The sequence below is a fragment of the Rhododendron vialii genome, chromosome 5a (genome assembly GCF_030253575.1).
Source record: "Rhododendron vialii isolate Sample 1 chromosome 5a, ASM3025357v1".
NCBI classification, from domain to species: domain Eukaryota; kingdom Viridiplantae; phylum Streptophyta; class Magnoliopsida; order Ericales; family Ericaceae; genus Rhododendron; species Rhododendron vialii.
Genome location: NC_080561.1, coordinates 6,223,992 through 6,250,332, shown reverse-complemented (window position 1 = coordinate 6,250,332; position 26,341 = coordinate 6,223,992). Strand labels below are relative to the sequence as shown.

At 35.7% G+C, this 26,341-nt stretch overlaps 2 protein-coding genes across 5 annotated transcripts; both read left to right on the top strand.

The window, feature by feature from the left end:
- Positions 1-1,112: 1,112 nt before the first annotated feature.
- LOC131325567 (alanine--tRNA ligase, chloroplastic/mitochondrial) lies at positions 1,113-9,445 on the top strand. 4 transcript variants are annotated; one of them, XM_058357886.1, is made up of 13 exons: positions 1,113-1,380; positions 2,750-2,860; positions 2,955-3,163; positions 4,049-4,227; positions 4,706-4,788; positions 5,044-5,174; positions 5,311-5,460; positions 5,686-5,796; positions 6,340-7,257; positions 7,353-7,625; positions 7,861-8,070; positions 8,414-8,571; positions 8,731-9,445. In XM_058357886.1, the coding sequence occupies exons 1-13, from the start codon at positions 1,275-1,277 to the stop codon at positions 9,065-9,067; spliced, it is 2,976 nt and encodes a 991-aa protein (XP_058213869.1). In that variant the 5' UTR covers positions 1,113-1,274; the 3' UTR covers positions 9,068-9,445. The 4 variants fall into 4 exon arrangements, with proteins under 4 accessions (XP_058213869.1, XP_058213870.1, XP_058213872.1 ...); XM_058357887.1 differs by having other exon boundaries at positions 1,132-1,380; positions 4,706-4,784; positions 5,040-5,174; XM_058357889.1 differs by lacking the exons at positions 1,113-1,380; positions 4,049-4,227 and having other exon boundaries at positions 4,706-4,784; positions 5,040-5,174.
- A 2,549-nt stretch (positions 9,446-11,994) lies between these two features.
- LOC131325569 (expansin-like A2) lies at positions 11,995-14,838 on the top strand. Its single transcript, XM_058357890.1, has 5 exons — positions 11,995-12,160; positions 12,608-12,717; positions 13,431-13,609; positions 14,074-14,206; positions 14,484-14,838. Exons 1-5 carry the CDS (start codon positions 12,046-12,048, stop codon positions 14,727-14,729), a joined length of 783 nt encoding a protein of 260 aa, XP_058213873.1. The 5' UTR covers positions 11,995-12,045; the 3' UTR covers positions 14,730-14,838.
- Positions 14,839-26,341: the final 11,503 nt, after the last annotated feature.

Genomic DNA, 26,341 nt, shown 5'->3' with positions numbered 1-26,341 from the left:
GGAATGTAGGAAAAAACAAAAGAAAAAAGACAAAAAGGAGGAGTAAAAGGTCATGGGATCGCCAAAAATCTCTGGGGCCCTTCAAAATTATCCAGTGTGGTGGATGTATGGATGCATCTTTTTGTCCCCTTAAACGCTACTACTCCTGTACTTCTCGTTACAAAGAAATACTATATCCGAATCAAAATTATTCAGTGTGATTGACTTTTTATTTGATTTTCGTTTACAATTATTAAGGGCCTCACTTTCGAAGACCGTCTTAGGCCTCCAAAATCTTAGAGCCGGCCCTGTGCACCCCCAAAATGTTATGAATTATAGAGAAAATGTTACGAATTGTATTGCTAAAAAGTTACAAATCGTATACAGGTTACGAGATATACCAAAATGTTATGAATCATAATGAAAATGTTACGAATTATACTGCTGAAAGGTTATGAATTTTAGAACAAAAGTTACGAAACACACTGGAATATTATGAATGAAACATAAAATATATGCATACTGTACATTTTTTTAAGGGATGTGTATTTTAGACTTTCCCTTCTTTTATTATAAGTTCCAAACAACACCATCCAGCCCCCCTTTTGGAACGCAAGGAATAAAAAAGAAAAGGAAAAGAAAACTGTAAAGAAAATGTACAGGAAAATTCGCTGTGCTAATTCTTCGTTTTGTTATTTCCTCTCTGTTTCCTCCCAAACCAAACAAGAGAATAATTTTTCTGTCCTTTCTTTTATTTTTCATAGTTTCCAAACAAACCCTTAATCGTCTGAAAACAGTGCGTGTGCAGATCCTTTGTGGGGCCCTCTTTGAGGCCCTACGTGTGATTTTTTCTGAAGTTAAATGGAAATATAAATTTTTAAGTTGATGAACGGCTCGGATGATTTTTATGAGTCCTAGAGTAAGACCTACAAAGAATCTGTATACAATTTGTGCAGAATAGATCTGTGCACTTGGTCAAACTATAATTTTTCTAGAGCAATGCTAAAAATACAATACATAACACAATTGTATCCGGAATTGTGTTATGTAACCCAAACAAGGGCAAATAGCCAAATCCTGAATTCACTATTCTGTAACCCAAACAGACCCCAAAACATTTGGCCTGAGGCTTGGGGGTGCAGTGGTCTCACCTTGGATTTCAATTTTCAACTGTTAAACTGATGAATGTGTGGATATTGCAATAGAGCTTATCCCCCCTCTCTTTCCCTCCTTTTAGCATCTATGAACACCATCTTTAAACGCCTATGTCGACAGTAGAAAAAAGATAGGCGGCTATGGAATCCTTGAAGCTTCCCCTCTCTCTTGGCATGAGCAACCCTTTTCTTACGTCAAGCTTAGTTTCAAGATTTCACCCAAGATGCAACCTTGGGCTCTCCAATGGTAATTTGCTTTTCTCTAACCTACCCATATGGTAAGATACATATACTTACACATACACATGCACGTACCAGTGTGTATGTGTGAAACCTAGTTCGAACTAAAATTAGCGTCAATTTTGGAACTTTTTGTGGGTTTTCGAGTATGGGAACTGTAAATTTAATCCCATTACAAAAAAGGGTACTTTTTTAACTGATATTTTCTGCTCCATTCTATTAGAATTACCTGTTAGTTTTCAGATTTGGGTTTATGTCAAAATCCTTAGAGAATTCTATTTTCCTCTCTTAGTTTCCCGGAGGGGGAAGTCTCATTGGATTCCTACTTACAGTATAACTAGACTTGTAAGCACAAGACAATTAAACTCATATTAATAAGATTGGAGTTTTTCCATTTGGGGTATCTGGTGTTCTTTAACAAGAGTTCAAGTGTCCCTTGCGCATTCAAGGTATATATATTGGTTGAAGATGACTTCAGGCTTGGTGTCTACCAATTCAGTCTGGAGCGACTAATTAAGCGTTCTTAGAAAATTATCTAGATAGGTTTATGATACGAAGGTTTGCCAGTTACTTATCATTCTTTCCCTGTAATAGTAAGAGTTAATGTGTGGCAAGACTTTGCGTGATAGAATTAGTAAGGGAAACCATACTAGAATGGTGGGGTAGCACAGATAGAAAATAAGATGGGCAAAAAAAAAAAAGGGTGGTTTGAATATGTGTAGATTGGTCTATGCAAAACTTAGCCGGAGTGATATGGTTACAATAGATGGTAGCACTAAGGGCAGGGGTAGACAAAAATTGACTTTAGCCGCAGTAGTTCAAAAGGATATAGGTCTTTTGGATATCACGGAAAAGATGCCCTCGGTAGAGCTTAACAGAGATGACGTATTCATGTAACAAACCCCAAATGAGTGGGACTTAAGGCTTCAGCTTGATGAATATTCTGTTGAACATATTGATGAAATCTTGAAAATCCAAAATATTCTTAGCAATCCTGGGAAGGAGAAAGAATTCATTTTTTGTTTTAGTATGAAGGAAGGTCATGACTTATTTGTTCCTAGTTCAATCACTCTTTTGAAAGGGCAAATGGTAGAATGGAATTCACTTGACCCTGTTCAAAGTGGTTGGTTGTAGTATTAATTTCAGTTGGGTAAAGGTTTCAGGAGTGCATAAATTCTTCCTGGCACAAGAAATAAGAGACTTAGAGATTGTTGAGCAATGTGTAATGTATTTGTTAGGCATTTAGGAGTCAAGGTTTTGTTTTTCTTCTCTTTTTGTAATCGGCATTTCATATGGGTATTTGATGCTTTCTTGTTTTGCTTATTCAGTGCATTCTGCCTATTTCCCCACACTGACACTTTAGAACCTGAATACAGGTTGCAGGAATCATTCAGGTTTCATCATCGTATTCCCAACTAAGTTTCTTTCTAAACATTGCAATACGAAAGGAGTATGGTCTGCCCAGGTCAGCACAAGAAGTACATCAGGTATCTCGTTTAAACTTATCATTTGGCACAGAAGCTTAAGATTTCTACAGCAATCTGTATTCAAAATCATAAATCCGAGGCTCTCTTCTTGCAGCATCAACACAACCCATTACTGAGGAATTGATAGAGGATAACCCCAAGGATCTGTACACAAGTGGGGATTCTATACGCCGCCGGTTTCTCGATTTTTATGCTTCGCGTGGTCACAAAATCCTTCCAAGTGCTTCTCTTGTGCCAGAGGACCCAACTGTTCTGCTTACAATTGCTGGAATGCTTCAGTTCAAGCCAATATTTCTTGGAAAGGTATCTACATCTGGTTTGAAATTTTACCTACAAAGCCTGCCTCTGTTTTTATTTTGAAAATAAAACAAAAATTTAGCATCATATTGAGTACCTCATATTCAGATTTAAGGATAGGACATTGAGATTATTTTTTGAGGAGTGATAGGACATTGAGATTATTGCCAAACATGATCAATCTGTTATGATCTATAGTTTTATGACCGGATATCCATGCTTATTGAGCATCACTACTCATTAGACACATCATTCTCTAGAAATATTGAAATATCTCTATATTTAAGTTTTCATTCTTTCCGTATGTAGTGATTAAGGATCTGATTTTACCACATCCGAAGTAATGAGATCCATATTGGATTCCCTTCTCTACTTTTGGAATACATCGAGGTGACCAATTATTAAGACCTGAAGTCCAATCTCCCATCACATGATATCGGACCTTGTCACCGTGTCTATAATAATTTAAGTGAACAGAGAGACATTTACTTAATCAAAGCTTTTCTTGTCAGAGGGAACCAATACAAGTACCATATTGGCTTGGTAACAGATTCATGCACTGTCTAGTGATAACAGATGCTTGATCTTTAAAGTAGGAGTCGGCTGGGTTTTCAGTTCTTTATTGTTCACCATCTGTCTTCTCTCAAGGTCATGTGTGCTAGTTTTCTTTCTTCCTTTTTGTGCCTCTTTCTTGCTATGTGTCTCCTAGCTTAGGTGGTTTGGGTGGGCACGAGAGGTCTTGACCCATGTATGAGTTCTGTGCATGGACTGGCTTGTCTGTTGCTTCTAAATATTCTGCCATGTTCTTTTTTTGTGTTAATGAACATGTGATGTTTGTCCTTTTGAATACAAATTTAAGCCACTTTAACACCATTGGCACGTCTTGTTCAGGTTCCTAGACAAGTAGCTCGTGCCACAACTTCCCAAAGGTGCATACGAACCAATGATATTGAGAATGTAGGTCGAACATCTAGACATCATACATTCTTCGAGATGCTTGGAAACTTTAGTTTTGGAGATTACTTCAAGAAGGAAGCAATTAAATGGGCATGGGAGCTTACAATCTCCGAGTATGTATAAATTTTATTTTGACATTAAAGTCCAGACTGACAGTTTTGATTGAAGTTTGATCACTTTCTTTCAACCAAAATTATGCTGGAACTAGTAGAGCACTAAAACTTCATTCGTCTAATTAATGTTCTTGGTTTATGACTTCATATAGCGAGGTTCGATATATTGCCAAACTATATTTTTAGTTGATGTTCTGTGATTTGATAGAGCTCGTTTGAACTCAACAAAAACCTTAACTGTCATCCCTTTGTTGTTTGTCCGTATATCTTAGTCATCACTTCTTTTAGCCCTCATTTTTTTTTCTAATAAAAGGAAAATGGGTAGTACTAGTATAAGGTTGGGTTTCAGCACATGTTTTTTTTCTTTTTTCTTTATTCCATCTTTTGAATCTTTCTCCCTGTCTTCACAGTCGTCAAATTGTTGTGATTCTCTCATCAAGCAGAACAGAATTTATTTGTGCTTTGTGTATCCTTGCAGATTTGGATTACCAGCTGAAAGATTATGGATTAGTGTTTATGAAGATGACGATGAAGCATTTTCCATATGGCATGACGAGGCAAGTACACCAGGACTAGGCAGTTATGAGCACTCTTCATTGTCATTCAAGTCATAGATGTCCGCCTTCTAACCAGAGCTTTCTCCTTTGTACTATCCACGGCTGAAACAGTTTTAAGTATGTTAAGTGTGCCTATGATAACTGTCTTGTTTATTTGGAGAACAGTGTTAGTTTCACCTGAGTTCTTCCACAAATGGGTGGATTCTAGATAGAAATATCTTTCAAATAAGTTTATCAACCTGGTACTTTGCTCAGGTAGGTGTTCCTGTGGAGCGTATAAAAAGGATGGGTGAGGAAGACAACTTCTGGACTAGTGGAGTTACTGGTCCCTGTGGTCCATGCTCCGAGATTTATTACGACTTTCATCCTGAAAGAGGATTCTCTGAAACAGTATGTAGTTCATTAAGACATCTTTTCCTTAGTTATTTTTATTTGGGATATTGTTTGGGGCGAAGTGCACTGTTTAGTATTTGGTTTATTTGTTGGATGAATAGTGTAATTATCGTGTTGATGAATTTACTTGCAGGACCTCGGAGATGATAGTAGGTTTATAGAGTTCTACAATCTGGTTTTTATGCAATACAACAGAACAGATGATGGTTCACTTGAACCATTGAAACAAATGAATATAGACACTGGGCTAGGTTTGGAGCGTATGGCTCGCATCCTTCAGAAGGTACTTCTTGCTTTGCCACATCTGTCTTATGAACTGATAAGTAGTTCTCATAGCAAACCAACTTCTGAGACTTATTTCCTAATACTTATTTCTGAGGAAGTTTTCACCATTGCTTGCAGGAACTTCTGATTATTTGTAGTTCAACTTTGCGTTTTCTGTTTTGTAGCCTTCCATGTTTATTCTGATTCATAATTTCTTTTCATTATGATGCACTTTCTTTTGCAGGTTCCCAACAATTATGAGACTGACTTGATTTTTCCCATTATAGAGAAAGCATCAGAACTGGCAAATGTCTCATATGCTCGTGCAGATGATTCTGTAAAAACAAACCTCAAAGTACGTGATTCAGAGAATTTGATAAACCTTCGACATCATTCTTTGTCAGATACTCTTTGGTCAATCTGCTAGTTTTGGATGCTCATCCAAAGATATCTCATTGGTTCTGCATTATTAAAACTGGATACACTTTGGAGACTATTCGAACACTAGTTGGATACACATATCCATCACCTACACACAGATGATTCATATAACAAGTTCAAAAAAAGAGTTAGATTCCAACAATATAATAAAAGCAATGTGGATTTATAACTATCTTCTATGAGTGGAATGTGCAAAATGGTGTCTTACTATTTGATAATGGTAAAATATGAACGCAATGTAGTGCGGAAAAAGGAATGTAGTTATTAGTACCATTAATGGTCTTGACAACATGATTTGTTTGTTGCCGATATATGGTGTTCCATGTCCCTATTTTTTGTAAAGTTATTGTGTTGCCGTATCCATGTCATAGTGTGTCCTGTATATCTGTATCTGTGCTTCTTAGTTTATTATTATTTTATTTGCATTGCCGTTTTAAAGCTTTCCCTTTTTTTTCAGATAATCGGCGATCATATGCGGGCTATTGTTTTTCTCCTATCAGATGGGGTTGTCCCATCAAATATTGGGAGAGGTTATGTAGTTCGGCGGCTCATCAGAAGGGCTGTTCGTACCGGCAGGTTAGCTGGTATAACGGGCGACGGTAGGGGAAACATTGAGGGAGCATTTTTGCCAACAATCGCTGAAAAAGTAATTGACATGAGCACCCACATAGATTCAGATGTAAAAGCAAGAGCACCCCGGATCCTGGAGGAGTTGAAAAGGGAAGAACTGCGTTTTGTACAAACATTGGAGAGAGGGGAAAAACTGCTTGACCAAATGTTAGTGGAAGCTTTGTCAAGTGCTAATGAAAATGGAACCACGCCTTGCTTGTCAGGCAAGGATGCGTTTCTATTGTATGACACGTATGGTTTTCCTGTGGAGATAACAAGGGAAGTGGCTGGTGAACGCGGCGTCAGTGTAGATATGCACACTTTTGATATTGAAATGGAAAACCAAAGACGTCAGTCTCAGGCTGCACATAGTGCCGTTAAACTTGAAGTTGGAAATGATGCTGATCTAACTGCGAGTATTTCTAACACAGAGTTTCTTGGTTATGACACACTTTCCGCTAGAGCAGTAGTTGAGGGTCTCTTAGTTAATGGGAAATCAGTACTACAGGTTTCTAAAGGAAATGAAGTAGAAGTTCTTCTCAACAGAACACCATTTTATGCTGAATCAGGTGGTCAAATTGGAGACAATGGCTTTCTTTTCATTCCTGAAGCTAGAAACCAAGAGCAAGCTGTTATAGAGATAAAAGAAGTCAAAAAGTCCCATGGTAATATTTTTGTTCATACTGGTACTGTGAAGGAGGGAAGTATAGAGGTTGGGGGAGAAGTGGAAGCTGCAGTAGATGCAAGGCTGAGGCAGCGCGCTAAGGTAGTGGCTTAAATAATTTCTTATCTTCTGTTTCTGCACATTTTATATAATTGCTTCTCCTGTGGATTTTATTTAAACTCTCTTCTCTTTCTTAGGTTCATCATACTGCTACTCATTTGCTACAAGCTGCACTTAAAAAGGTAATAGGCCAGGAAACATCACAAGCTGGTTCATTGGTAGCTTTTGATCGGCTTAGATTTGATTTCAACTTCCACCGGCCACTTTTGGATAACGAGCTCATGGAGATTGAAGAACTGATCAATAGCTGGATTACGGATGCTACACTACTGCAAACTAAAGTGATGGCTCTAACTGATGCAAAGAATGCAGGGGCCATTGCAATGTTCGGAGAAAAATATGGAGAAGAGGTTCAAGTTCTATGTAATCTTTTTTTAAGTAGCTCTGACTGCAAAATATTTTAGTATTATCAAAGCACTTCACAAGAACACTTCATGACACATGATTGCTAATTACAGATATATTATTAATTTTACCTTTTACTATAAATGTGGTAAAATGATGAAATTTGGGATGCTCAATAATATGTTCGTGCAATAGGAGATCAGTTTTGGGCTTTCCTTCAACTAATGTGAATTTTTTTAGGTTCGGGTTGTAGAGGTTCCAGGGGTATCTATGGAACTATGCGGTGGCACTCATGTTAGCAATACTTCTGAACTACGTGGCTTCAAGATAATCTCAGAACAGGGTATTGCTTCTGGGATTAGACGTATTGAAGCAGTGGCTGGTGAAGCTTTTATCGAGTACATCAATGCCAGAGATAGTTATATGAAACAACTATGCTCCACTCTCAAAGTATGTCTTTCTTCTGAATTGTGTGATTCTTATTTCCACAATTTTAGCTCATAGCAATAGCCTGAACAGCTAAGGTTTGATGAACCATGTTTCCCTGGCCTTTTTCCCATTTGCATTGGTCGGGCTTGCTCTTTATCAATTCTCTTAACCCTCTTCTTCTATATCCTTTCTTAAGAAGGAAGAAGCCCTTTTCTTTTTCCTAGTAGAACCTTATTACAATACAAATGGCTTCATGTGCTTTTAGTCAAGTATGATAATCAAATACCGAAATAAGCGAAAGTGGTTTTCTGGCACACTTTTTCTAACTTCTCAATGTTGTGCTATCAAATCTCGTTGTGTGAAGGTTAAAGCTGAAGAAGTACCAACCAGAGTAGAAACCCTCCTGGAGGAATTGCGTTCGGCCAGAAACGAAATTTCAGCTGCTCGTGCCAAAGCTGCAGTTTACAAAGCCTCTATTGTTGCAAATAAAGCATTCCCTGTGGGAACTTCTACAACAATCAGGTATTCATGCATCTACTGTGCTAATACTGGATTTCATAAATCAATCGTTGCTGCTCTTGTAGAGTGCATGACAACCAAGAACAAGAAGCCGTTGCTGTTATTAAATTCTCTTTTACATTCTCTTCGGTGATCCAAAGTTTTGCAATACAAAAATTGTAGGGTGCTGGTCGAGTGCATGGATGATATGGATGCTGATTCACTAAAAAGTGCGGCTGAATACTTGATGGATGAATTGCAAGACCCTGCAGCTGTAATTTTGGGTTCATGTCCAGGCGAAGGCAAGGTAAGTTTAATTGCTGCATTCACTCCGGCAGTTGTTGGTATGGGAATTCAGGCGGGAAAGTTTATCGGGCCAATAGCTAAGTTGTGTGGCGGAGGAGGTGGTGGGAGGCCAAATTTTGCTCAGGCAGGTGGTAGAAAACCTGAGAATTTGTCAAGCGCGCTTGAGAAAGCTCGAGCGGAGCTTGTTTCTCTTTTGTCTGAAAAAGCAAGCTGAGAACCATTTCTACTTGCTCAGAAGCCTACCATAGACATCATCAGGCTGTGAAGCTTCAAATGGACTCCATTTTTGAAATTCTCAGGCAAGTGCACATTTGCCATCATACCCCACCATAGCAATACCATATAATTTTTTCTTTCTTTTTTGTTTACAAATTTTTCTGGGTGGGAAGGGCTGGAAGGTAAAAATTGTAAAATGCATTTATAGCATTCATGATTTGGTCAAACTGTGAGCTGGCTTTGTGTAAGCCAATTTGTACATATTCATCATCAGAAGTACCCCTACAGGGATAGGATGGGGCTCTTGTGCTAGCTAGCATTTGACTTGAGTTTAAAGTAACAAGTGACATAGTGCAGAAGTCAGTTTGAAACCATTCAAGATGGCTTGGACACCAACAAAATGCGATTGGCTTATGGTCATTGAACTCAAATATTCTACTCTCAGTTGACTTTCTTCTACTGTGGTCACATTCAGAGTTGTAGGGAGTAGTGGAGTACTTCTTTGCCGACACGATGGGAGATTAGTAGTATGTTAGTAAGTCGGACTATTGGGAAAAGTTGAGCTTGTTCAATCAAGCACGAGTTTACAATTTAACCCGATGATATGATTTGGGTTGAGCCCGGGGTGCCGACACGATGGGAGATTAGTATGTTAGTAAGTCAGATTATTGCAAAAAGTCAAGCTTGTTCAATCAAGCACGAGTTTACAACTTTGCCCGATGCCCAGGGTCTGAAGTTGGTACTGTTTTTCAATGAGCAAATTATGGAGAGGATAGAAGAAAAGAATCACATTTTTATGGGACACAGCCCATCTTAGCTTGCATATTTTGGCATCATTCTTGCTTGATTAGAGCACTTTTGTTATCTAGTAATTATTTTGTTCCTATCCTTTCATGAATTAACAAGCTAAGCAAATCATGATGCTCACCAAACGAAACTAAGCATCAATTGCTTTCTTTGCATGATATTATTCTTAACTTCTAGAGAATCATACTAGTAATCTGCATAATTGAAACAAAACTGATACCAATCCTTAACCTTCTCCATTCAACAACCCACATCAAATGCCAATCCTAGTCGGCGATTGCACATAGAATAGCAAAATAATAAGCATCATCCCCTTATTGCTACTACACATCAAGACCTACTAAATGAATAGTACGGACCATGAATTACAACTGTAATGAGTCTTGTTTAGCGTCACCTGAGGAATTGAACCATCACAGAAGAGGATCTTGATTCAAATGGTTATTGCTCTCTGTGGGTTATTGCACATATATAGTTTACTTCATATATTAGTTAGATATTAAGCATGTGCATGTGCATTTGTGTGACGTTGGAACTGGATGTACTCGAAAGAATAATCAGGAACAAAAAAAAAAAAAAAAATTGCCATTTTGCACCAAAAATAGGATCATGGATTTAGGGGGACGAACTCTGTCTCGAAAATTCCTATACCTCTGCGCTGAGGGGTTTTCCGGCCGTTGGATTGTATCATTTTTTATTTTATGTTTTAAATCCTATGGCCGAAAAATCCATCGACACAGAGACACATGAATTTTTGGCACAGAGGATCCTCCCTCATGAATTTATCACCTATTGGAATGTTGAAATTGACTCAAAAGGTGGGGCCACTACCAAATTGCATTGTCTACAAACCAGTCCCCAAATTTAGCAACCACTATCTTTTTCCTTTGAAAATACAGGGAGTCAAAAAGAAATTATAGGAACCACTAACGTTAGAGAGTACAAGGAGAGAATTTTCTTCAAACTAGAAAGAGATAAAAACCCAAACAAGGACAAAGGGGAAAGGGTAAAACGCAAATGCAATTGACAACAGAAGTCTGTGTTCTCACATTGCCAGCTGTTAGTGCATAGGCAGAGAGTCATTAATAAGTCTACAGCCACTGCACAAGTCCAACGCACACCTACACGTACCCCACTCCGGATCTCATAAAAATATCAAAAAATGCTAATAAAATTTAAAATATTTTTATGAGATTTTGTAAAAAATCAGCTCCATTTAATAGTGGTAAGTATGTTTTTTGAATTCATGAGGGCGAAACTGCTCAACTGCTCAGTTTTTTTTAGAGAGAAAACCCAAACATGGACAATGGGAAGGGGAAAAACACAAGGGAGAAATTTATTCACTGCTCCACGCAATCTCAACCGTCCGTTTCGGTAATCAATGGTCCGGATTTTAAAAAACTATTCGCTAAAATATTCTAGCGAATAGGTGAACAATTTTTTAAAATTTGAATCGTTAAAATACTTTTGAACTCGCACAATTAAGAGTTGCTCTATAAAGAAGTTTTTACTCAAAAACATTGTTTGGATTGATTTTTGAAAAAAATTTTGAAAAATTCTTTTTGAGTTGTAAAGCAAATAGAGGAAAATGCATTTGACAACAGAAGTCTGTGTTCTCACTCACATAGCTAGCTGTTAGTGCACAGGCAGAGAGTCGGTGAGGAGACACTGAAACCCATCATGCCCGTTTTTATCTCACGTCCATCCCTTGTCCTGCCGCGTATGCGCAAATGCCTGTCTCTTTCGTTGCCATCTAAAAGGATTTCCCACCAATGCCCATTAAAATAATTATTCACACAACCAAATGGAAGAAAGAATCCCACTCAAATCTGCTTTGAAATGCTAACTGGACTCCACACTTAATTCACCCCTCGTATGTTTTTTTTATAAGTGTCCGGGCCAACTTTTACACATCTCGTTTAATTTTTGAAGATTACAAATTCACCGTTCACTAGCAGGGATCTCACTTAAAACCGAAACAAATACTCCGTATGGATCAGTCCGAATGAGTTAAATAGCACCTGAGAGGTTTCAAATCCGAAACCGTAAAATGGAGCAAACCCCTGATCTATAGGCCATACCAGACCAACTCACTGGGGTTTTCTATATATATGTTTAATCAAAACCTCTCTTTTTACCTCTCATTCTCTCACCACATTGGCTTGCGAAATGGGTCTCTTTCTTTGCTTCTTTTTCTTTCTGGTCATCTCTTCTGCAAGTGCTTGTGATCGCTGTGTCCATCAAGCCAAAGTTGCCTATTTCTCCAAAGCGTCTGCTCTTTCATGTAAAGACTCTTTCTCCTTAATTCTCGATTGTGATATGTGATCATAATAAGACCCCACCGTTTCATGATCAAGGAAACACAAAATTTTCCTAGACCCGGTTGATTTTTTTGAGAATTTTGTTGTGGGTTATCTTGACTTTTTCAATTTGACAAAGACACAGATGATATTTTGAGTGAGAAAACACGAAAACTGGAATTGACCCAGATGATATTTTTCCAAAATATTTAGTGGTTGCACTTTTTGAATTTCATGTTTTTATTGTGATAGAAACACGAAATTGGCGTAGACCCAGATGATATTTTCCAAGATATTACTGTAATTGCTCTACTTTTTCCAAAATGGAATTGTTTTACCTTTTTGATTTCTCTCAATTTTCCCTCCCATTTTTCTCCATCTTTTCCAATATGAATTGTTTTACCTTTTTAATTTCTCTCAATTTAATGCAGCTGGATCTTGTGGGTATGGTTCCCTGGCTCTGGGCTTCACCGGCGGCCAACTTGCGGCCGCTGTTCCTAGCCTTTACAAAGATGGAGCTGGTTGTGGTGCATGCTTTCAGGTTTGTGGATTTCGAACCTCACCGTCTGTTTGGAACTTGTGGAAGAAGAAAAGAAAATGGAAAATAGCTCCGTTAAGGAAAGGAAAAGAAAAGAGAAGAGAAGGAAAATGGGAGGGAAAATTTCTTCACTCTTTCTCTTCCAACCAAACAATAGAAGGGCAATTTTTTTAATTTTTCTTTCTTTTTCTTGAGTTCCAAACGGAGGCAAGAAAGAAAATGCGAGGAAAGCGTAAAGTAAATTTTAGTGCACTTGGTACTTTAATTCACTTATTTTCTCTTCAATTTCTTGTTATCCAGACAAGGGTCTCTTTCCTTTCTTCAAGTTCCAAACAAGTTAGTAGTAAATCCTTCCCCTTTTGTTTGGAACCTACAGAAAAGAAAGGAAAACTAAAAATTTCCCCTCCCTTTGTTTGGTTAGAAAGAAAGTGGGAGAAAACTAAGAAAATCCCCTTCTTTGGAACCCATGGAAAGGAAAGGAAAGGAAAAAATTTCCCTCCCTTGTTCGGTTCAGAAAGAAAGTGGGAGGAAACTCAGAAAATAGTTTTGAGCACAGTACATTTTCCCCACACTCTTCTTCTTAGCCATTTTCCTTTCTTTTCATTTCCTTTCCACAAGTTTCAAACGGATTCGGGAGAAGAAAATAGTAAAATTTGTCAATTTAATTGTTTCCCTTGCGTGTGAAATTTATATTGTGATTGGTTATGTTTTTGCAGATTAGATGCAAGAACGCAGCTCTGTGTACCAAACAAGGGACCAAAGTGGTAGTCACTGATCTTAACAAGAACAACCAGACAGATTTCGTTCTCAGCAGCAGAGCTTTCATGGGCATGGCTAACAAGGGCATGGGCCAGGACATTTTGAAACTTGGCCTAGTCGACGTCGAATACAAGAGGTTAGCAGACATACATAAATTCATATACATAGACAGATATGTATCGTGCATGAATGTATGACATGTTTGCACATGCTAGACTTCGTCTTCTTTAATCGAGTCTTCTGCTAGTGAACGGCCGGATTGATTCCCAGATTCGTCAGAACCAACTAAACTATTCATACTTGAGTTATAAAAAAAAAAAATAGTATGACTTTGGACCACCGGAGGGTTTGCCCGGTCGGTAACTTTAGGGCTCTAGAATTACTCAAGGTGCCTACAGGCTGGCACAAACATCCGATCATAAAAATGAATATGTCGACATACTTGCGTCTCATAAAAAGTATGGACTTCACATCCACATGCGCATGAATTGTTAATATTTGCCCAATGTGTCTGCTCTCTTCAATGAACAAAAATGGGGAGATTAAAGAATGGGTAACAGTTATTTATCTCATCTAGTCATCTCTTTTGCGTGAAAACAGGGTGCCTTGTGATTACAAAAACCAGAATTTGGCTGTCCGAGTGGAAGAGATGAGCCAAAAGCCAAATTATCTGGCAGTGAAGTTCTTGTACCAAGGTGGTCAAACAGAGATTGTAGCAGTTGATGTGGCTAAGGTAAGCAGTAAGCTGCAAAGATCCATTGCTGGTAAAATTTCGCGCAATTTGTTTTTAAAGACCGACTAGAATTAAAAACGCGGAAGTTCTCACTGGGTTTTATCGTCAGAATTCCTGGTTTTCTTCAGAAAATCGTGATTCAAACACGGTTAAAAATTAAGCTTCTCAAGTCGTATAATTTACCTAACTTGTATGGCCGACCCTAACAATTAAGTGACAGGGGAGGAGCCGTACCCTAAGAGTAATAACGTGTACTGACAATGTTATGTATGTGTAGGTTGGTTCGCCAAACTGGACGTTTATGAGTAGGAACTATGGCGCTGTGTGGGACACAAGCCGGGTACCAGATGGGCCATTGCAGTTCCGAGTGGTGGTGACATCGGGGTACGATGGGAAGAATATTTGGGCCCAGAATGTGCTTCCGGCTGATTGGAAAACCGGGGTGATGTACGATTCCGGAGTTCAGATCAGCGATATTGCACAGGAGGGTTGTTCGCCGTGTGACGAAAGAATCTGGAAATGAAAGGAAAGGATGCCTCTTGTGTGAATAATACTCCTAATGATAGTATTAGCTTTCATCTGTACCTTAACAAAATAAAATGCTGCTCATCAATGACACATCTCTTTCATCATTTCAGTGAATTTTTCCCATCTATTATGTTTCTCTATCGCACGCGCACACGGACTCTACCTAGTTCGGCCTATTTTTGACGTGACATTTAATGGCTTCTTCTTTTTTCTCTTTTTCAATTTGGCGAAAATGTTCACTAAAGATGAAAGCAGTTCAAGACCTATAAGTAAAAAATTTCAAACATAGCCGAAAGTTCGGTTAATCCAAAGTTTACACAAGGAAAACGAGAGAAAAGAAAATCGAACGAAATTTTTGTTTTTCTCATAACTTGAATTTTCTATTTTCTCTCCTCTTTCTCTCCAAATCAAATAATGGGAGAGAAACCTTTTTTAAGTTTCATTTCATTTCTTTTCCATAAGTTCCAAACAAAACCCTTAAGTCTCGTTTTCATTTTGTTTGTCTAAAGCTTTGTATACCAATTTTTTTTTCTTTTTGTCATAAGTTTTATTAATGCGGGAAATTCTTTGCCGGTCCTATTTTTTTGTATGGGTTCCATGCAAACCCTCTTTTGTAAGGGCTATTCCATTCAGACCCTTTTTAAATATATTTTTACTATTTTGCCCTTTTCACTTTTCAGCACCCACAAAATTCACACCCCTTTGAAGAATTCACACCTCCAAGAATTCACACATCTCAGAAGAATTCACACCTTTGCAGAATTCACACACCTTCGCAAGAATTCACAACCCCCGAATTTACATCTCTTTGCAACATTTACACCTCTCAAATTCACACCCCTTTACAAGAATTCACACCTCCGAATTTATATCCTTTTGCAGAATTCACACCCCCTTTATAAGATTTCACACCCCAAAAAATCACACCCCCTTCACTATTACACCATCATAATTCATATTTTTGAAAAAGGACACCATTCGCACGCAAATGAGGAATTTACACTTTCAAAAAAGACAATTCACATCCAAATGAAGAATTCACACCTTCAAAAATAGACATAATTCACATTCTCAAATTAAGAATTCACACCCCCAAATTAAACCCCAAATTAACAATTCACAGCTCCCTAGTCCACCTATTGTACACGAAGTTTCCATACTAAGCTCGACCAATCTGCCCAAACTCTGAATCCCTCAATTCAAACAAAGCGTTGCTGTTTGAACTGAAAAAATGTACAAGTGCGGGGGTTTATTCGTGACTAGAACATCATAGGGCTTTCCATTCCGTATAGTTGTGCTCGCCGGCAACGATAAGCACAGGTGCCATTTATTGATGTTCAAGTTGCAATAAACACTCGCAGTTGCAGAAGAAATAGGAGTATTCGTTTTTGGTTATTTAAGAGATAAGATAAAATTTCTTCCTTTGCAGAATTCATACCTATTTTTAAGAATTCACACCATTTTGCAGAGTTTACACTCCCAGAATTCACACTCCTTTGTACTATTCACACCCCCAGAATTCAGATCTTTAAAAAAATACAATTCGCATCAAAATAAAGAATTCATACGTTCAGAAAAGACACAATTCACACTCAAATGAAGAATTCACACCTTCGAAAAAAAACAAATTTCACATTCCAACTACACTCTTCACACCCAAATTCTCTTTTGCTTTCAGTGACCAATATATTAACACAATAGAATTCCATTATCAATCAAACAAGACAAATGCAGAAGAAAACAAAATTGATTCGATTGAATATACAAATCAGAAATGGAGAGACTCACAGAGGCCTGCATTCTCATGCTTGGCAGCCCAAACTTTGGCCCAGCTGGCCATCTTCGACTCACATTCGCAGGGAGTATTCATGGGCTGGCCCAGATAAAACCTAACCATTGTTTGCAGCTGGATATATATTTAGGGCAGCCTGGCCCAAATTTTGAAACAGACCGCAATCCAAACATTTGTTTTTTTTTTTTTTTTTTTTTGACATGATGTTAACCTAGATTCACGTCAAATATTTTGAATTAATCAGCCATATTGAGAGAAATCTACATAGGAAGAACCATTACACACACACACACACATATAGGGTTAATTTTAGAAATAGTCCCTCTAGTTTGCATACAATCTCAATTTCGTCCATTTAGTATTAATTGTGTCATTTTTAACCCTGTAGTTTATATTTTGTCTCAATTTGGTCCCTCTCACTGACGGTGTTATTAGAACTAATGGAACTCTGGGGCAAAATTGACATTTCACTCGTAGAGGGACGAAATTGAGACAAAATGCAAACTAGAGTGACTGTTTTAAAAATTTTACATTTTATTTTTGATTTTGCAAAGACAAACTCATACCTAATACCTTTCTCACATTAATTATTTTTCTTTGATTGAATAATCAAAATATATTTGGGAAAATAAAAAATATTATTTTAGAATATAATACAGATAATATTATGAAATTTGAAAAGAATACCTTAGTTCAATAAATTTGCATTGGGTTTTTTCGTTCAATGGATTTATCTTGATTTTTACAATCCCATTATGTTCTTTTTTACGCTATTAGAAAAAAGAAAAATATTTCGCAAAAAAATGTTTCATCACAACTTTTTCCTTATTCACCAAAAAAAAAAAAAATCTTTATTTTCGCTATTAGAAAGAAAGAAAAATGTTTCATATAGAGATTAACAAAGTATTTCATAACAACCTTTTTTTTTGTAATCGCATAGAAAAGAACATATATAACAGGATTGTAAAAATTAAGATAAATCCATTGGAAAAAATCAATGCAAAGATATTTAACTAAGGGATGCTTATCAAATTTGATAATATTATCTATAATATATTTGAAAATAAATTTTTTAATTTCCTCAATACATTTTGATTATTCAATCAGAGAAAGATTTTAGGTGTGAGTTTGTCATTGCAAAATAAAATAAAATTGTATTTTCTAAAATAGTCCCTCTTGTTTGTATTTTGTCTCAATTTCGTCCCTCTAAGAGTGAAATGTCAAATTTACCCACGAGTTCTATTAGTTTTAATAACGCTGTCAGTTAGAGGGACGAAATTGAGACAAAATATAAACTATAGGATTAAAAATGACACAATTAATACTATAGGGATGAAATTGAGATTGCACAGAAACTAGAGGGACTATTTCTAAAATTAAAAAATTACTAAAGACTGAAGAAGTTCCAAATAGATGAAGTTTTTACGGCCTCAGTAGTTGTATTTTCTAATATACTTTCCTAATTGATTCTTATCATGAAGAAGAGTGATTACCGCCAATAGTTTGACAATGAGGTAAAAAATAAACTTTCCACCAAGTATTTCTATTTGTTAATATCTCACGTATAAAAATTTTCTCTACGTAATTGGTAATAGTTCCACGTGAAAATATCTTGTTTTAGATGCAAAAATATAGATATCTTGATAGACTGGTTCACATATCCACCGAAAAATATTTCCCTCATATCACACAACCATCCGTTGTGTGCCTTACCTCACCTACATCGAGGCCAAAATCTACGTCTAGAGCTAGCTCCAGGAGTCATGGCATACATGACTAAAGAGACTCAACGCAAACATTGAACGAGAAGAATTAGAAAAGAAATGGTACAACTACACTCATTGTCTCATTTAGATACAAAATGCACACACACTCAAAAGGTATTGTGTGTGGAGCCCACAAACCTTATGAGTGTGTGTATGTGCAAGTATTTTTGGTTGTACCATTTTTGAAATTCAAATACTTGACCAACACTTAGGCCCCGTTCTTCCTAAACTTTTGGTCTGATATTTATTTAATTATTGTACTTTTCTAAATATTTCTTATATTTCTTCGTATTTTTTGAGATTTATAATTTATCTCGACGAAAGGAATAAAAAATGCATGAAAATAAAGACCAAATTTGAAAAAATAATAATATAATACGACTTTAAAGACAAAATACAAACTATTTGGTATTTTCTCATTTTAAGTGAACTTTTCTGGCTTTTGGTTGTAGGAATATGATGCAAAAGTATAATGAAGTTGCTAGATACGATGAGGCATATTTTATTATTTTTATCATGCCTTTTATTTTATTTTCTATTCTAAGTATCTATCCATACAGTTTTAAGTGTCATTTAGTCATTCGAAGAGTCAATGAGTTGATCAAAGAGTCTTCCTAATTTTTTTAGTCAAATCTTAGGTCTTATTAGTTATCGTCTTGAAAATATAAGTTTACCTTTCCTATGTTTTGAGAGATGTTCCAACAAATCCTATATACATCCTTTGCTATGAATGAACTGAGACTTTGGCTTGTGAGAAGATTAGGTCTTCTTGTTAACTCTTAGAGCATCAGCAGTGGAATAAGCAAATGTGAATAATCAAAACATGTCACATCAGATTTTGATTATTCATTTAGAGGTTGCTAAAGTTAACAATATCAAATCTCACATTGGTTATTTTTTGCCCATAATCAAAACTAATGGGCCCTCCAAACTTTTTTCATTCATTTCACGCATATTTTTTTTGAAAAAAACGGTTTTCGAAGGGAAAAAAAATAGTTTATGTTAGAAATAGTCCAAAATAAAATGGTTTTTTGAAACAAAAAATAGTTTTTCAAAAAATACACTTTGTTCACTTAAAAACTATAAATACAATTTTGAGAAATTTTGAAAGAATTGTATTTACACAAATAATTTTGAAATTTTAAAAACTATAAATACAGTTTTTTAAAAATAGATTTTGTGTAAAAAACAATTTTCTATAAAAGAGTTCTGAAATTTCAAAAACAGTTTTTTGAAAAACACACTTTATTTACTTATAGTTTTTAAAATTTTATTCTGAAAAAAAAATAGAAAAAAAATCTGAAAGTTACAGTTTTTTAAAATTATTTTTTGAAAACATTGTTGAGAGAGAGAATATTTTGTGAAATGTTGGTGTACTTGATTGAGAGATAAAATTTGGTTATTGACAAAATATTGTTAGTTTTGATTATTGAAGAGCCAAATTTTGATGAGTTGTTAAGAGGTTGCTAGGTTTGGTTATTCTAATGTGAGCACTTTTTTTATCCAACATTGTTAACTTTAATAATTTTTTGTTTTGCTTATTCCACTGTGGATGCTCTTATCCTTTGGTAGATTTCGATAGATGGCGAGTTTCTTTAAGCCATGTATCCCTTGTTAGACGCCTCGGGTGGTGATTATATGCATCCCTTGGCATCTTATCTTGGGCGGTGAGTTTACCCCTTCAATATTTACTCTGTTTTATTCTGCTATAATTTTCTTATCTTTCTTGCAAAAATCCGCCACAGTTTGGTATAAGAGCACAACTATCCATCCCGTTGAAAGCGTTTAAAGATAAAAACATGCTGGAAGGAATTTTTTTCGTATGAGAATTTGACAGTTTCGCAACCGCGAGTAGATTGAAACTTGCCTCCAATTTACAATAAGTACAGCAAAGATGGACACTTTATTTTGTGAAATGATCACATCAAGAACAATACACTAGTTGTCATTGATGAAGTTGAGAAATGCAAATCACATGACATTGACGTGACAAAACAATTTGGTTGGAATCAATCACCATTTTTGATTGTACGCAAATGGTAAGTGTTTGACATTGTGTCCAGCTTCATCTGTGGAGTTTGTTCTCTCCCTAATGACATCCAATCACATAGTGTCCAGTTTCAGCTTCATTTGTGGAGTTTGTTCTCTTCCTAATGACATCCAATCACATAGTGTCCAGCTTCATCTGTGGAGTTTGTTCTCCCTAATGACATATCCAATCACATAGTGATACATCAAAAAACTTCAAATTGAACACGTTAACTCAAAAATCAGATTGCGCATAATATGAAGGGACCTCGATTTTTATTACAAAATTAGAGTTGGAGAAATTTTACTACATTTCAAAATTCGAGAACGAATTTTCTCTAACCCGTGGAGAATAATGCAAAAGTATAATGAAGATGCTAGAAACGATAAGGAATATTTCTATATATTTCTTATCATGTCTTTTCTATTCTATTCTATGTATTTATCCGTACAGTTTTTAGTGTCATTTAGTTATTTGAAGAGTCAGTAAGTTGTTCAAAGAGTCTTCCTAGTTTTTGTAGTCAAATCTTAGGTCTTATTAATTATCTTCTTAAAAATATAAGTTTATTTTTCCTATGTTTGGAGGTATATATGTTCCAACAAATCCTATATATATATCTTTTTCTCTGAATGAAATGAGTAGTTTTAAGTATTGAGTTTAATAGCCTTTGGCTTTCGATAAGATTAGGTCTTCTTTTCAACTCTTATCCTTTGGTGGGTTGTGATAGGTGTCGAGTTTCTTTGAGCTCTGTATTGCTTATTGGACACCCCCTGGCGTCCTATCTTGGGTGGTATGCTTACCTCTTTTTATCCCATTTTATCTTGTTATTATAATTTTCTTTTCTTCCTTCCAAATATCTTCCATTGGTTAATATACATTGTTTGATTTTCTAGGTTCCTCTGATCAGCCTAATATTTAATCCAACAATATAATGCGAATGTTAATACTAAATTCCAGACGAAAAATATACCAAAACAATGGTAATTGCATGTTAAAAATGCTTAGCAAAAAAAAAAAGAAGTGCATGAACTACTAAAAAAGTATTACCTCCGTCCCAAAATGTTTGTCCAGTCTACAAAACGATTACTAAAAAATAATACATTTCTTTCAAGAAAAAATTCAATTTTTTTTTTATAAATTAAAAAAACTCATCAATATCTCATAAATTGTTGAAAAAAATTTAGATTTTTCTTGCAAAAATTATATTATTTTTACATTTTCATTTTACAGATCGAACAAATACTCCATCCGTCCAGATTTAATTGTCCCTAGTTCTATTCTAACTGGCTAAAAAACGGGTTACATCTTTGAATCTGTAATGAATTTCATATTGAATATGGATCTTATTTGATAAATCTCGATTAGTTCTATAATATAATGTTTTCGAAATCACGAAAAACATTATAAATTAAAAGATATAATCGATTGAAAAATAACATGAACTTTAAAAAAGAATTTTTAAATTCGGACGGATGAAGTATTATGAACAAAGAAAGTACATGATAGAAAGTAAATACGGGGACAAAGCGGGGGGGGGGGGGAATGTGACTGGGAGCCGACGGGATAATCATTGCGCCTCTTTACTATGCTAATCCCCCCACCCGCCGAATCACGATCACGGTCTCCACTCATTTAAATGGGCGTTTTCGGTGCTGCGGAGTATAATTTTTTGCATAATTTTACCATCACATCCAAATATCCAATTACACATTCACATTTATAATAAGGGTAGAACCAACACACACTACACACTCAGTGTGTATGGGATCCATCTCTGTTGTGAGTATGGGTGTGGAGTTAAAATTTTCATAATTTTTTAGTTTTGTTCTTATTTAAATGCTTTTCGAATTTGTTGATTTTGCGCCAAATTTTTATGTAATATTGGTAAATTGAAAAAGTTACCTTTATTCGGTTCCCATCTTTAAAAATCTTTTTAATGTAATGAGTGGAGAGAAATAAATAAAGAAAGTTATTGATGTGTAAGAAAAATAGGTTTCTCAAATATGGGAACCGAACAAAGCGCGCGCCCATTTGAGAAAAATGGGTTTTTCAAAGATCGGTTTCTTAGAAAATTGACATTTTCAGCTTTTGCTCGGATTTTTCAAAATAATTGTCTAAAAGTAATAATTTTATATTTTTTCGACTCCTTTCGTCGAGACGAACCAATATTACCTATAAATTAAAGAAAAATCTTATTGGGACCATGCGCAGAGAGATCGGCTGGTTTTAAGTGACTCAAATTAGAGCAAGCACAGTCTTGTCAATCAAAAAAGGTGGGAACACTGGATGAGAATAACACAAAAAATACGGATTTTCAACATATTTAATATTGTAGATATAGAGTTCTAAAAAATGAATAATTACGAACTCTTAAGTGAACTCATTAAAATGGACAAAAAAAAAAAAAAAAAAGATTAAGCAGGAGTGCATGCAGGACAAAAGGCTCCTTTAGAAAACAGGATGGGCTCCTCTCCATACATCATCTCCCTATACCCCTTCATGCTTTTAATTTATATCCACATCTCGGGTTACCGCTATGATCCGAACTACTCACCGCATAGAACAAGCAAAGAATCACAAGTTTTCAAAATTAGAATGATCGGATATCGACTAATATGCGAGAAAACAACACTTTCTTATGTGAATCGTAAGGTTCAACTTTAGAATATATTGATCATTCATTTTGTATGACAATTCGCAACTCGTTCATACGTCTATAGAAGATATAGCAAAGAATCACAAGTTTTCAAAATTAGAATGATCGGATATCGACTAATATGCGAGAAAACAACACTTTCTTATGTGAATCGTAAGGTTCAACTTTAGAATATATTGATCATTCATTTTGTATGACAATTCGCAACTCGTTCATACGTCTATAGAAGATATAGCAAAGAATCACAAGTTTTCAAAATTAGAATGATCGGATATCGACTAATATGCGAGAAAACAACACTTTCTTATGTGAATCGTAAGGTTCAACTTTAGAATATATTGATCATTCATTTTGTATGACAATTCGCAACTCGTTCATACGTCTATAGAAGATATAGCAAAGAATCACAAGTTTTCAAAATTAGAATGATCGGATATCGACTAATATGCGAGAAAACAACACTTTCTTATGTGAATCGTAAGGTTCAACTTTAGAATATATTGATCATTCATTTTGTATGACAATTCGCAACTCGTTCATACGTCTATAGAAGATATAGCAAAGAATCACAAGTTTTCAAAATTAGAATGATCGGATATCGACTAATATGCGAGAAAACAACACTTTCTTATGTGAATCGTAAGGTTCAACTTTAGAATATATTGATCATTCATTTTGTATGACAATTCGCAACTCGTTCATACGTCTATAGAAGATATAGCAAAGAATCACAAGTTTTCAAAATTAGAATGATCGGATATCGACTAATATGCAAGAAAACAACACTTTCTTATGTGAATCGTAAGGTTCAACTTTAGAATATATTGATCATTCATTTTGTATGACAATTCGCAACTCGTTCATACGTCTATAGATATTCTATCAAACTAGTTTGCCCCCGCCCCCCCCGACATATAGTTTGTTGCGTGTTTTACGAGCTAAACAGTTCAAATCATAACTGTAGATCCAAAATATGTGCAAAATTTGATGGAGGAAACGGCAGCTTTAGATCAACAACGGCCAACCAACGTTGACTCCGTCGTTCTATACCTCTTTGAGCGGTACCGCGCTCTCTCTCTCTCTGAACTAGAGATAGAGGTCAGACCAAGAGGCGTTTTTGGTAAAATTTCAACCACATAAGATACGGATTGGGTGGTTGTGCAAAATTAAGCCCCCTCCAGCTGCAGATACATATCCCAGCCAAAACATATCCGAGAAGCAAAACTCAAACAAACAACGGATATACTTTCTCCCTATATCCCCCATCCATTTCCTTCTACCAAACAAGCCATTAGAAGACGGGAGAGGATCCTATTCCATAATATGCTTTAGACCTCATTATCTAAATAATAAAGTAGACCCTCTTTTTAATAATTTAATATAGTATCAGAGCAAGCAATAGATTATGTGTTTGAAATCTCACAGCCTACCTAATGTTAAAATATTTACACATATATAACCTGCTTATAGAGGAAAGTTTGATTACACATGAGGGGGCGTATTGAAGATATAAATAATAAAGTTAACCATCTCTTTAACAGCTTTAATTAAGCTTTTAGATTACGGTATTGCTATTGTCAGCTCATTGGGTTGACGATAAACATACTAAAAGACAAAGAAAACATTTATTACTGTGTACTTTATACACTATTTAATACACATTTACAAACTTACTATTGTCAGCCCATTGAGCTGATTTTTGGGCTGACGATAAGTACACAAGAAAATAAGAAAAACATGTAATTCTGTGTACTTTTTGCACTCTCAATAGATATTCATACATTTATTATTGTCAGCCTATTTGGCTGATTTAAGAATTTACCTTAGATTAATACTCTCTCTCTCTCTCTCTCCATTTGTGGGCCAGGTTGGTAGTAGTTGGAGTAATTCGGTTGCGGCGAGCAAGTGGAAGTTGAGATCCAACCAGATCCCCCTGGGATGTGAATTCCCTCCTGGCCCATAATTAAAGGCAAGTACTACTAGCTACTTGCTGCTTGCTAGAGTAGCAAGCCAGCCAGGCCTCGATCTCTAGTTGGGATTGAGGCTTGGAGAGTAGTAGTACTCGTAGTACTACTGCTTACAGGTAATAAAAGTACAAGTAAAGAAGCAACAGATGATTGATTAACGGATTACCTAACATACTGTGTTGGCCTAGCTAGGTACAAACGTCCATCTATTCGACTAAATACTCTTTCTGTCCCAGAATATTTGTTTAGTACGTAAAATGATAACGTAAAAATAATATTATAATTTTTACAAGGAAATTACAAATTTTTTTTCAACAATTCACTAGATATCGATAAGATCTTTTAATATATGAAGAAAAAAAATTGAACTTTTTCTTGAAAAAAATACATTATTTTGGAGTTCTCGTTTTATGAACCGAACAAACGTTTTGGGACGGAGGGAGTATCATCATACTTTACCAGGTATTCTGATCTCATTAAATTGAAAGTTCTGATGGAGATGTTTTAATTGTTGATCTTGAATAGCTTGAATAAATATTATAAGGAGGAGGGAGCTATTCAAGTTTGGTTTAAAAGCTATAACCTTCTTCAAAAAAAATTCAGACTTAATTTATTTATGAAAAAATCGATCTCAAACGAACTATTAATAAACAAATATTGGGAAATTATGGTGTCCCCGATTATTTTGGGGACACCGTAATTTTTGACATAATCGAACCATTTCAAGTATAACCAAGACCAGTGATATGTATAATCAATGTCTTACAAAGGCATAATCCCCAAAATCCCCAAAAAATTCTAGGGATTTTTGGGGATTTGAAGAGTTATGCCTTTGTAAAGCCTCCGTTATATATATCACTGGTCTTGGTTATGCTTGTAATAGTCCGGTTATGCCAAAATTTATGATGTTCCTAAAATAACCGGGGGCACCATAATATCATCCAAAAAACAAGCTCAAATTTGAGCAACTTTGCTATCTTATTGGCCAAGCACTTGTGGATCCTCTTGTTTGATCCTCCATTATAGTACATGTCATTCTTATTTGATTCCAAAAGGAACCAAACACGATTCCTGATCTTAACGATCCGATCGGTCATTTGGTAAGCTTCAATATATACATCACTTGTGCGAAAATTAAGAATTACTAATCAAATATTGATGTCAACTCGAATAGAACGTAATTGTCATGACAGAAAAATTGATGATCAGCGTTTGACGATTCACTTCTGTTAAAACTAATGCGGTTTGGCGAAACATTTACCGAAGTAGGATCAACCTGATTTTTTGAATAAACACCATAAATCATCAAGTGATTTTCCATAGGTCCTATTTTGCTGCATATGAGTAGGGTTGCAAAATGAATTGAGCAATTTGTGAACTATTGCTTGATTCGACTC

Coding starts and splice junctions, on each gene's coding strand:
- LOC131325569 (XM_058357890.1), top strand. CDS start 12,046: ATGGGTCTCTTTCTTTGCTTCTTTTTCTTTCTGGTCATCTCTTCTGCA. Junction 12,718..13,430: donor GTTGTGGTGCATGCTTTCAG/GTTTGTGGATTT, acceptor ATGTTTTTGCAG/ATTAGATGCAAGAACGCAGC. Junction 13,610..14,073: donor GTCGACGTCGAATACAAGAG/GTTAGCAGACAT, acceptor GCGTGAAAACAG/GGTGCCTTGTGATTACAAAA.
- LOC131325567 (XM_058357886.1), top strand. CDS start 1,275: ATGGAATCCTTGAAGCTTCCCCTCTCTCTTGGCATGAGCAACCCTTTT. Junction 5,461..5,685: donor TGGCTCGCATCCTTCAGAAG/GTACTTCTTGCT, acceptor TTTCTTTTGCAG/GTTCCCAACAATTATGAGAC. Junction 8,572..8,730: donor GGAACTTCTACAACAATCAG/GTATTCATGCAT, acceptor CAAAAATTGTAG/GGTGCTGGTCGAGTGCATGG.